The sequence below is a fragment of the Vigna umbellata genome, chromosome 3 (genome assembly GCF_029865625.1).
Source record: "Vigna umbellata cultivar VRB3 chromosome 3, Vumbellata_1.0, whole genome shotgun sequence".
NCBI classification, from domain to species: Eukaryota; Viridiplantae; Streptophyta; class Magnoliopsida; order Fabales; family Fabaceae; genus Vigna; species Vigna umbellata.
The window spans coordinates 44648623-44660651 of record NC_142167.1 but is presented as its reverse complement, the minus strand read 5'-3'; the positions used below and the strand labels follow the sequence as shown (position 1 = coordinate 44660651).

The window sequence follows — 12029 nt, the reverse complement described above, 5'->3', positions numbered from 1 at the left end:
CTTACAAAAAGACAAGTGATGGTAACTCAACCTTTGTGATTGAAGATCCCGTGAATAAGGTTAATATGAGTAAAAAAAAGTCACTTGTTAGTTCTGATAGCACTAAATTGACTTTAATCAATTATGTCAATTCTATGGTGTGTGTGAAAGTGGTAGAAACTGCATTATTGAGAGGTTAAACTTTATAATTAAAATTCTATGTGATAAAAGAATTTAAGTTTAAACAAAATTTTTAATGATTTTCATATCCCTTATGGGTTATGATATGCAAAATACACTTAATAAAATCACTTATATAAGTGTCAAGTGGGGTTGCTTGCATTAGATCTTAGCATGATCTCTAAAGCACTCATGAATATCGGGCATGCGCATAACCTAGTAAGAGTAACTACATTATTTTACCAACTACATTATGTGTTAACTTTCTTGATCTATGACTGGCTCATATAGCATGCTATACTAGCTTTGATGTAATACATCTTGTGAAACCCATGATTATTCTTTGTTTCTTCTTTTTCTTTCTCTTCTTTTGCAAAATATCTTCTCTGGCCGAACTTTGTTTTGTTACACAGTTTTCACAAGTAGTGCTGGAACCATGCATCTCCCTTGGTCAAATCACTCATCCGCAAGTCTCACCATCCTCCACCCCCATGAAAGATCTCACCAAATCGCAAGTATCAGTGTTCTTCCCGTAAGTCATGGTCCTTGGGTTGACTTCCCTTTGCTTTCTCACTCTATAAATAGAGTTGTTGTGTTCACTCCAAACACACTAAATAATAGACAAGGTTTCTTTCTTCAATATAGTAATGCACGAGCTTTCCCTCTCGTTTCTTCTTTATTTTCTTATCTTTTTTATCATGAGCTTCACTCTTTTCTAAATGAAACTTCTTACTAACTAAGTTTTGTGATTCTTGAAAATTTTTAAGAAATTTTTATTATATTTTGAGAAACCTACGCAATATATTGTCTTTAAAGACAATAAATCTATACATCTCTAAATAAAACTTTTATTCGTGAATTTTATTTTTATTAATGTCAATTTTTCTATAAGATGTATGTTGGGTAGCCCTAGATTATTGGGATCAATGACTGTCGTGAGTTGCTCCTAGACATATATTATCATGCATACGTACGACCCATTATTCAACCCAAATTATAATTGAAAAAAAATGTTAACGTGCAAAGAACATGAAAGAAATCACATTCCACCAACAAGAGAAAGTTTAAAGCAGAAGAATCTTGACATCCATCAACATCTATTTGTTTGTTCTATTCTTTTTATTCTATGCAACTACAAGTGAATTTACTTTTTGTTTAATTTTCTAAGAGAGAAAACATCGAAAAAAAAACGAAACCTATATAAATCATTGAGTTAAATTGAAAAGTTTTTATCATCTTAACTAATCATTTATATATATATATATATATATAGTATGTATGATTCTTTACCTCTTTTTTTCTATTCACCAACATATGCTAGTAAAATATTAGCACCAATACTATAATTTTAATTTTGGAAGTAAATTAATAAAATACTAACATGATGAGTTTTTCATGCTTGAATTGAATGATTTAAACAATTTGGAGTGTTTGTTTAATTACAAAAAAGAATTTGTAATAATTAAAACGTTGACTTAGTTAATATGGTAATTAGTAAGTTTCATATTTTAATATATTGTCATTTTAAAACTTTAACAAAGTAATATTATAAATTTAAAAAATTATTATATATGCTCATTTATAATTACATGCCAATGCAAAAGATACATGCATCATCATCACGCATGATTTACGCACAAAAGCAAGGCATATCATGCGCACCCCTCCCTTAACCTGCGCACACTTTCTTATTTACCATAAATCGTTTTCGTAGTTAGAATTACACACTGAACTTTACGAGAAGAGTTTTATTTAAACCTAAAATAAAATACCCAAGTTTTAATATTTTTATTGTTTTAGTAAAAGAAATTAACAATATTTTAATACGCATTTTAAGAAGTGGAAAGAAAACTTTTATCACGAAATTCTAGGCGTTGGATCATCTCGTCACATTCCCTCGAGATTCTTCTATCTAAATAAAATAATCACAACGCAATAATCAACGAGACGCAAGGCCAATTAAAACCTCACACGTGGCGCAACCCCATAGGCTCTAAGCCAAAAAGTTAAGCGTCACTATCAAGAACAATGGGAAAAGGAATCGCGAAATCTCGCTGCGGCTATATATCACGACACGATATCACGCACTAAGCAATATATCGCCATAACAATTAAAAAATGTCACATGTCTAATCAAGTGGGCCCACCCAACTTTCTATCATCATCACTATTCTCGAAAATTCCAAATTCAAAGTTTACAATAATTTGACAATAATACCCTTAGCTTCAATTTAATTTACCTTTTCCCCCGCACCTGAATCCTATGCTAAAAGTAAATAAACTAAAATGCATATTTTCTCTCCATTTTAGTCAAACAATAATTTGGTTTCCTGTTTCCTAAATTCACTTAATAAACTAATTTAATCTTAATACAACATAAAAACCAAAATTTAATTATAGTTGAATTACTATTTTTACAACCATAAATTAATCAAATTATATTTCAATAAAAAAAACACTTAATATGAATAAATAAAATAAGAAAAAAAATTGGATATAAAACGTCAAACTAACATTTTTAGAAATTAAAAAAAGGTGATCACTTCAAAGACTAAATTCATTCTTAACCTAAAATGATGAAAGACTTACAGAAAAATATATTTGAGCAAGCAGAAACCATTCACTGATTCACATAATAATCACAACAATTTATAAATCCCAACCCGAAATTAAGGAAAAAAAATACATAAAAATTAAGAAAATTATACATAAAAAAAATAAGAAAAAGGATCACCGAATTTCATGTTCCGGTTACAACTTCCCCAGATCCCCACCCACGCGCCCGAGAAAAGACGCGCTGCGAGTAATTAAATTAACAACCTAACCGCGTCGAAACGCCGTCGTTTGTTTCGCTTCGTTTTTCGTCTCAGCGATCGATCGAATTTTTTTCTTCTCCGATTCTAGGGCTTTCAGACCTTCACGATCTTCGCGGCCTTCACGACGGGATTCTCCCTCGCGATGACCTCTCTCCCGGCTGCCTTGTAGTCGTAGGAGCAGTCGTGGCGATCGGTGTACCGGTGCTCAGCGCAAAAGAGGTCACCGCACCGACAACGAAATCCGGTCAGCCCGACGCGCCGCCGGCATCCCGAGCACCTGTTCACCGCGCGCTTCGGCTCCGATGCCGCCGTCCGGTCCGCGCTCGCAGCGTCCTCCTGCGGAAGCGAGCGCTTGGGCGAACGCGACGACGTGGCCGGAGCGACAGCGTCGAAGAATCTAGAAGGCTCGGAAATCGAAGTTGCAGCGGCGGCGGTTGTGGTGGCGCAGGGCGTGATTGGTTCCGGGACCTTGAAGTCGGTGTCGTTTTTCTCCGCCTTCTGAGCCATGATTCTGTGTTTTGGTGAGAAGGACGAAAAATAGAAGAAGAAGAAGAGAGAGAGAAAGAGATAGACTATTGAGATGGGAACGAGAGAGAGAGAGAAAAAAAGGATTTGTAAAAGAAAGAGACGAGAGGTTGGTAATGAAAGCAGAGATAGAATATGGACGTCGTAGAGACGCGTATGGAAAGGAAACTTTTTTTTTTTTTTTCATTCATTGTCTCTGCAGTGATGCAATTACCAACTTCTCCACTACTTTTTTTTTTCTTCAAATAAATAATTTATGTACACAATTAAATACTGTTATTATTTTTTCTTCAACATTAATTATTTTATAAAAGGAGTAAATTTGAAGAAAAAAATTAGAAAGTTGGGTTTTCATTCTTTTAACTACGTTGCTACGAGAAAGGAAACGCTGAAGGACTTGTTTGGCCTAATGAAGTAACATACTTATTTGGGAGATGGATTAATCCAAACATCTTCACCCCAACACCAAACTGAAGAGGAAAACTGAATAAAACACTTCACAAAAAAGTGATTTTGTTTGGGACTTGTTTTTAATGCCAAACATGCACTGAAACTATAAAATTTGTTTGTCTACGATGCATATTTTATATTTTCCATTATTGTAATAATAACAGTAACAAAATAATATTTTTTACATGACAAGGAACATATTTTGAATGATTAAATTGATAGATTAAATTTCTCTTCACAGTCAATATAATAGAGTAAAATAATTAAAAATCATGATAAAAAGGACATATTTTAAGAAGATTATGGTATATTATTACTAATATTAACTTTGCAACAAAGGGTAAAATAGGAAAATGAGGGTAAAAAAAGGTGAGCTGGGCGTGACAAGAAGGAAGAAGCTAGCCGCCAAATCTGACCCTTGTTTTCTCAGAGGTCATTTTCGTCCATATTGTCAATGACACGTGTGAGTCACACGCTTGTTGCCCGATTCAACTTTACCACTCGCTTCTGGCACGTGTCACAGTGCCACCCATTTTAGTGAAAGGGATGTGAGCGTGCCGTGTTTTTCTCATTACGTGAGAGACTCTGACCCTTGGGTTTATTCAGAGACGAGAGGTTAAAAAAAATGAAGAAAAATTTTATTTATAGAATATATTTGTGTTTTATTCAGAGATTGGTAAAAGTGTATTATTCAAGTTTGATGTAAAATAGAAGTGTTCTTTCGTTATTTGGTTGGGTAAAAGTATTTTAGTGTAAAATTTGATGCTTAATGTGAGTTTGTTAACTCATCAAGACGTCTAAATAATCGGTTTGATGATTAATATTTCACATAGGAAGTGCTTTATAAGTTTTAAAATAATCTTGTGGTTCACACTGGAAGTTATACTGATAATATTACTATTGTCGTGTTGTTCATAACTACAACAGTTTACAATTTTGATGTTAATTTTTATTACACAGAAATTTAAGTAAAGGAGCGGATGCAGAAACATGAAAATTAAATACTCTGTAATTAAAATAATCATATTCTTATAGCATTTAATACAGACATCTAATTTTACGTGACAATAATTGTAACCATAACCATATATATATATATATATATATATATATATATATGTTGAATCTAACTACCTAATGTCAAACAAAAGAAGAAAAAGACAAAAGGAGACTTATTTTGAGGAAAAAAGGAAAGGCTTTTTCTGATGCATTGTAAACGTGTTCATGACCCCATTAGTTCAATGTTGGTGGCTTGGTTGAGTAGGATCCGAGGTGAAGAAGAAAAAGGTATAATAATATACCGCTACTGCTACAACCATTTCTGATTTTATGCCATCCACCATCCATGGCACCTTCCAAAATTGTCAAGATCAAATCTTTTCCATCAATTTTTCATTTAACTAATCACGTAACTTTATGTTCAACGAGAGCACTGTATTTTCATTTTTTGTGTGCACAGTGTACTGCTCTTTCTTTAGAATCGTATCATTTAGTAAGTAACATTGAACATTTTCTATTAATGATAATTTCAATAACAACAAAATAAAGACACAAGAACCTGGTGAACATAGCAAGGCCATCCTTCCCCTGTCTTTCCTAAAGCCATGCAAACCAGCTGAGGTTCAAACCCTCAAAAGCACAAAATTCTGACAACATTCCAGTCACCTTCACAAGTTATGAAGCCAATTCAAAGAACATTACTTGTATTGTATCAGTTTACGAAATTCACGAGTTGATGTCATCTCCAGGAAAAAATACATGTAGCATGACTTACATTGGCTTGCAGTGTCTGACAGTAAGCTTCAAAAGACAATTTCATTCATATATAAAGTGAGGATTTTTTTTTAAACATTGAACCAGCCTTAGGCACTGTCAGTTACATTTGCTGAATCAATATTCATGGGTTGGGTTTTCTTGTAGCCGCTAATTTCATCCTTGTAACGTTGTTTATCTTCACGTGCTTTTGCCTCGTATGGTTCCTTCTCTTCCGCTGTGCATTCAGTAGGTATAACAATACTCAGTTTAGTTAATAAGCATAATAAAGTTCAGATCATGAATTAGACATGGTGGAGCTGCATGAAATGTAACAATTGCCAACATTGCATACCTGACATTTTTTTCCATTTCTCTCCAAGTACTCTTCCCACATCCGTAAATGAGATTCCGGGGTTTGTTTTCTTGAGATTCTGTCAAAAAAATTACACTAATTTTAGCAAAATATTATGTAAAGAGAAGTCAATTATGCCATGGACATAGCCGATTATGTTCAAGAAATCACATAATCGATTATGCACGTGGGATTTTGAGCTTCAAAGTTCATTGATGTTTCAGGCATGTATAAGACTAGGAACAGAACACACCTCTCTTTCCAATTTAGAAAAGAACATGAAACCGGACATTGCCCTCTTGGGTGCATTTGGGTCTTTTTTCTTCTTCTGTTTTTTCTTTTTTCCATCTTCATCATCTTTTGGTTTCTTTTTAGAAGTAGATGCCTTAGGTGGCAGGTCCTTCTTTATTTCCTTCTTGGCTGGCTTCTGAAAATTTGCCATCATTAAGGTATCAGACACACCATACATAGATTAAGAGTTGAGAAGTATTACAAAGGTAACAAAGGCAAAAAAGAAAACCACGTGCCTCTTTCTCCTCGCCACTTTTACTGGCATCAGAATCATCTCCCCCAGAATCATCAGTAGGAGAACCTTCATCATCCTTGTCAGCAACAAAATCTGAATCCTGTAAACATTTAGCACCGTTTAATGAAATATAGAAACAAGACTAGAAAACCCTGCCACAGAAAGCTCCCAAAGACCAATGTTGAGCAACTTGAGTAGAGTCCTCCAGCCTGAATATATATGTACATAAGCACAAAACAAACACAAACACATTCACACAACAGAAGTCAAAACATAAAACACAAGAAATAGAAAATTAGAATAGGCGAAAGGTCAGCTGCAAAATAAGCTCAAGAATTGCAAAAACTGAAATGTAAGCTCCGAGTTCACTGAAGTTTTTTCATGCCCCAACGATACTCAGATGTTGGTCAACATAAATAAATGTTGCCTCCTTGATTTCTAAAACTAGAACACAAATTTACTAAATGCTACACATGAACTAACGATAAGGATGCAGGTAAGAAAATATCTGTTTGATCACCTCCTCATCACTTTCATCGTCACCAGCTGCATTTTTTATTCGCTCAAGATGTGGATCAACAGCATCATCATCGTCATTCTCCAGAACCTTCTTTATACCAGCAGTAGGTTGGCCATCTCCTAAGTTCATAATTTTCAAGCCCTTTGAACTGCATGTGCAGGTGAAAAGCAATTGTTGATACTTTATTTAACGATCAGTTGTAAGTAAAATTTGGCAATGAGCTAATATTTACCTAATAAATTCATACAAATTATGGTACTCATTTCTCTGGATATTACGGAAGAGATGCTCTTGTTCAGATTTTAGTCTGATAAGAAGGTCAAAATAATGCATATTGGAACCACCGGCAGCATGCCTCTCGAATTCCACATAGTCAATCTAATACGAAAGCAAAAAAGTAAAACCTAATTGTTTAAATATCAGATGCTATCAACCAGTAATTGATATGTGGTGAGGTGGTCTGCAAGCACAGTCCATTATACCTCTTCATGAAGAATAAGAGTCGGAGGCTTAGGTAGAAAGAAGAAGCTCTTCTCAAGGGGATACAGAATTCCATCTTCAGCTTTCAAAGATGATTTCACAGCATAACCATCCTGACAACTCCTAAATTTTCCAGGCTTAGTCACTTTGGCACCAGACAACCCACGTAATATTGTAGTGAATACTTCATGAATAAGGCCCTGGTTGCGAATTGAAAACGAAACGCGTCAGATACTGCATCATGTGATATGCGTGCCCAACAATTACTAACTTCTCACATCACTCAATCTTTGAAAATATGCAAAGCAAGATGTTCTTTTCCAATTTCCCCAGCAGTCCTTGAAGAACAGTATCTCAGGGGTTTATGTATGGACATATGAATCACTTACAAACAGTTTTAAGTAATACCTTGTAAGACAGCTCTAACTTGTCCTTGTACTTTGTGTTATAAAGATCTTCATTCATTGCCAATTCACTTTGGACAACATAATCAGATTCAAACTATATAGAAATGAGCGAAACAATGTTAAGTTCATAAACAAGTAAAATGAACATCATTTAAATTAGCAAATCATGAACCATTGAGAAGCAGCAATTACCTGCATCACAATATGAGGGTACAAAGTTTGTCCCTTCCGAATAGGGGGATCAAGACTAATAATGACAAAGGTATGTGGTTGATTAGACTACAGATTACACATGAAAATTTGTCACTACACTTAACAAGTCCAAAAAAGAATCAATTTAAAGACATGGCTGGCTGATGTAATTGACATTCTACTTGTCACTTAATATGAAAAAAAATATCAGTCCAATAAAAGTACATAATCAGGAAATGAACCTTAGGAAGTAAAAATAGGCGAACCACACTGCTATATTGGATTTTGAAATCATTAGCCTGTCCCTGAAGCCGCAAGAATGACATGTGTAACTCAACAATGTATCGTCCTCTACATAAAGGAACAAAGTTTTATTATTAATACTTAATTGGAAGGACAATGATACAAGTGGTATAAAAGACAACGAGCCCAAAAATACTTGAATATATGTATATGCCTTTAAAGACATTACCTTGGTGTAAGGATCGCAATACTCTCAAATGTAACAACAGCATCTTCACCTCCAGCACCAACATCAGCCATAGACATTATTCTGCTGCGGAAAACCTGATGCAGAAAAGACAAAATGTCATTTAACCTAAAAATTATTATAACGCTGGATCTGTTAAACTTTCACAAAGAAACTCACTTCAGCAGGAGGAGTTTTTTCATCGCCAACAAACTGGGTGTTGGAACTTGGTATATGGAAACTTATCTCCATCAGTGAATCTTTCTGACACATTAAACATGATTAAACCATAAAAAGAATGCACAATCATTGAAAATTAATTTGTTAAAATGCATGAAAACGTAGATATACCTCATTAGCTCCAGTTGTGTCATCCACGTGAAACTCCAAGATCACATCATTCTTCCCTTGAAGCTGAGTTTGAGAGACATCTGCTAGCGACACCTCAAAAGCTTGCTTTGAACCAACCATGAAAGCCAACATATTTCCTGAAATGGAAATAGAAAGATAAAAATTCACTATTCCACAAGTGGAGTAGTATAACTATAGAAATGGTCAAGTCGGTTTTATCATTATCAAACAAGTTGCCCAACCTAAAGAGAGACGATTTGATGACAGAAGAAAACAAGAATGGGATAAAGGTTCTCTATCAGCAGTCAACCACCATTACCACCCAAACACTAAACAACTTTCCTATGTTAACAATTTTTTTCCACTCAAAATTGTACTTAATATGATTACCAAAGCGGAGGTAGTGGTGCTTAAATATATTTGACACCTAGCATGTTTGGGAAAGCTTTTTATCTTCAGTTTCAGTTGTTTTTTATCTTCGGTAGTAAAACGCTTTTTTTCAAAAAGAAAAAAAATGTTGCTTCCATGAATCCAAAGTTTTGTAGCTTGTGATTATTTCAAATAGTCTTTTCCTTTAGATTCAAAGGAATATGTTTTTCTCATGTAAAGATTGATTTTTTGTTGTTGCAATAAACAAAATAAGTTGAAATCACTTTTCGACAAATTTACCCAAACAAAAAACTGGTTCTAACCACAATAGATTGTAACACTATGATTATTGAAACTATTTAATTTTTACTTAACACACCCTTAGAGTATAACAAAAAGAAAATAAACAACTGCAGACTGAGGAAGAAAAAAAGTAGCACGGCAGCACATAAGTTCTCAGCCTTTCTTCATATATGGAAAACATCCAGTACTATACAAGATAAATCAGTGCTCTCCAAATAAGAACTGGAAGATATCAACCGAATTTCTCGAAAATAGGAGAGCTTTATCCTTTGCTAAAATTTTACATACCATTTCTTCATGGGTGCTACTGAATATCAAACAGAATACAATGTCAAATTAACTTTTTCCCCAGACACTAAATTACCAAATTTACAGCCAGTAAGGATGACAGAGATGCTTAAGATATATATGACAAATCATGCAGAGAATATCAATTACAACAAATAAGTCAGTTCGTGTAATATAGCAAACCATTCAGATCAACTTCTCCCCAATTTCTTCCGCTAACAGAAAGCTGCTTCTCGCGCACTGTTATTCCACAAGTGCTCTGGAAAAAATTGGTCAAACTTACAACATCCTGCAAAAATGTATAAAATTACGACATAATAAGCACCATTTTATAGCAATTGAAGTCCTTCAGTATTTATATCTGCCTAAGTGTTAAAAAGCAACAAAATATAGGAAACCAAACCAAAGCTATGAACTCATTTTTGCACAACAAACGTAAATTCACATTCTGGAGGGGTAGAAGGAGTAACCTGATCACGAAATCCAGTGAACTTGTAGTACAACCCATCTTTAATTTGAACACCAAGTTGGTTAGTCTTTGGAACCTTCATCCATGTTACCCCCTCTATATCAGATTTATCAACTTCAATTAATTTACCACCGCCCTGTCTCTTCCATACTATTCCACCAGAGTGTAATTTCATCTGTCCTGGATTCTGCAACCCCATAACATGAGAAGAAGTGTCATACATCTCAACTGCCAATTTCAGTCTCATTCACAAATTCACTAGAAAAATCCAATTCTTCGACTCTAATTACTATGAACATTGAATTGAAAAACAACAAATTGTAACAACTTGACACGGAACATGCAGTGCAACAGAGTAGAGGCCGTGCAGATTCAGTCTCATCCAACCGAATACTACATAAACGGTACATATTACACATAAAAAATCAAATAATTTTTACGGTAGAAGATATAAAGTTTGGAACAAAAATAACTCAATCAATTTCATCATACTATACAAAGATTGTATCCAATCCAAACAGACCCATATTTAGAATAGGAACAATGTGGAAATTAAAAAGTTATAAATCATTGAATTCCTCCATTTTTCAAAACAATAAAATGAAACCTTCGTTCCATTTCATTCTAAAACATCCAAACAGCGCAATGGTACTTTTATTTCATTCCAATCCATCCCATTCCATTCTGCTCCATTTTATTTCATTCTATACCACTGACTCAAACATAATCACAGATTCTTGAGAACAGTTTTTTATAACTTGTTCCAAACACTGAACTTGCATTCCTGGGAACACTGTTGTAAGACTCACTAATTCAAACACAGCCATAGTTTCGGAGGAATACTTTTTCAAAACTTTTACCAAACATGTTGCATTCTCAAGCTCACATTCCGGGAAGTTTTTTTACATGGCTAGCTAATTCAAAGACAGTCATAGATTCATGGAAATATTTTATTATAACTTGCACCATACACGGAAAGCAGTAGCAAAACGAAGGTTAGAGGGATTACGGTGCCTCCACGGCCTCCAAGAGTGATGTTATTGAATTGATGAAGGTCCGTCATGGCTGAAAATCAACGAGAGTGACGAATTTCACAACTGAAAAGAAAAAGCACCTCAACGGCACGTGCACAACCACATCAGAATCGCCGTGTAAGTGAGAAAGAGACGTCAAATTGCTGAGAAAACAAAAACTGAAGACGAAAAATTCAGTGCACAAATTTGGAAGTAATGCAGCACGAAGAGATATATCAATTGATTAATTGATAGTGAAGAAACGAAAATCGGATAGTGAAATAAAAGACGGAAAATTGCTCACATGATTACTAAGGAGAAAAGTGTGAGGATGACGAAGTTTGTTTGTTGTTCTTGCAATCAGAAATTAGTTGAACACCGAATGTGATGCAGTGAGACGTGGAACACGCCAACAACAAGTTCTTCATTTCTCATAATATTTCTACCATATTATTTTATTTTAATAATTTCTAAATTAATATTTATATCAACTTTAATAAATCAAATATTAAAATATAGATTATAGCATATTTATTTACACGAATTAAATTTATATATAGTAATTTAAACGTTTCTCCTGACATT

At 34.3% G+C, this 12029-nt stretch overlaps 1 protein-coding gene and 1 pseudogene across 2 annotated transcripts; both read right to left on the bottom strand.

The window, feature by feature from the left end:
- Positions 1 to 2759: 2759 nt before the first annotated feature.
- On the bottom strand, positions 2760 to 3621 carry LOC124844326 (zinc finger A20 and AN1 domain-containing stress-associated protein 5 pseudogene; annotated as a pseudogene).
- Positions 3622 to 5743: 2122 nt separating this feature from the next.
- Positions 5744 to 11861, bottom strand: LOC148202635 (FACT complex subunit SSRP1-like). Of its 2 annotated transcripts, none has more exons than XM_088110055.1 (17): positions 11749 to 11861; positions 11441 to 11623; positions 10433 to 10618; positions 10146 to 10251; positions 9003 to 9139; positions 8832 to 8915; positions 8655 to 8749; positions 8425 to 8533; positions 8183 to 8269; positions 7992 to 8084; positions 7586 to 7783; positions 7336 to 7481; positions 7104 to 7251; positions 6585 to 6683; positions 6311 to 6484; positions 6058 to 6136; positions 5744 to 5940 (listed from the first exon to the last, which is right to left on the bottom strand). In XM_088110055.1, exons 2-17 carry the CDS (start codon positions 11492 to 11494, stop codon positions 5813 to 5815), a joined length of 1923 nt encoding a protein of 640 aa, XP_087966181.1. In that variant the 5' UTR covers positions 11495 to 11623; positions 11749 to 11861; the 3' UTR covers positions 5744 to 5812. The 2 variants fall into 2 exon arrangements, with proteins under 2 accessions (XP_087966181.1, XP_087966182.1); XM_088110056.1 differs by having other exon boundaries at positions 11441 to 11528; positions 11749 to 11846.
- Between the last annotated feature and the right edge of the window lie 168 nt (positions 11862 to 12029).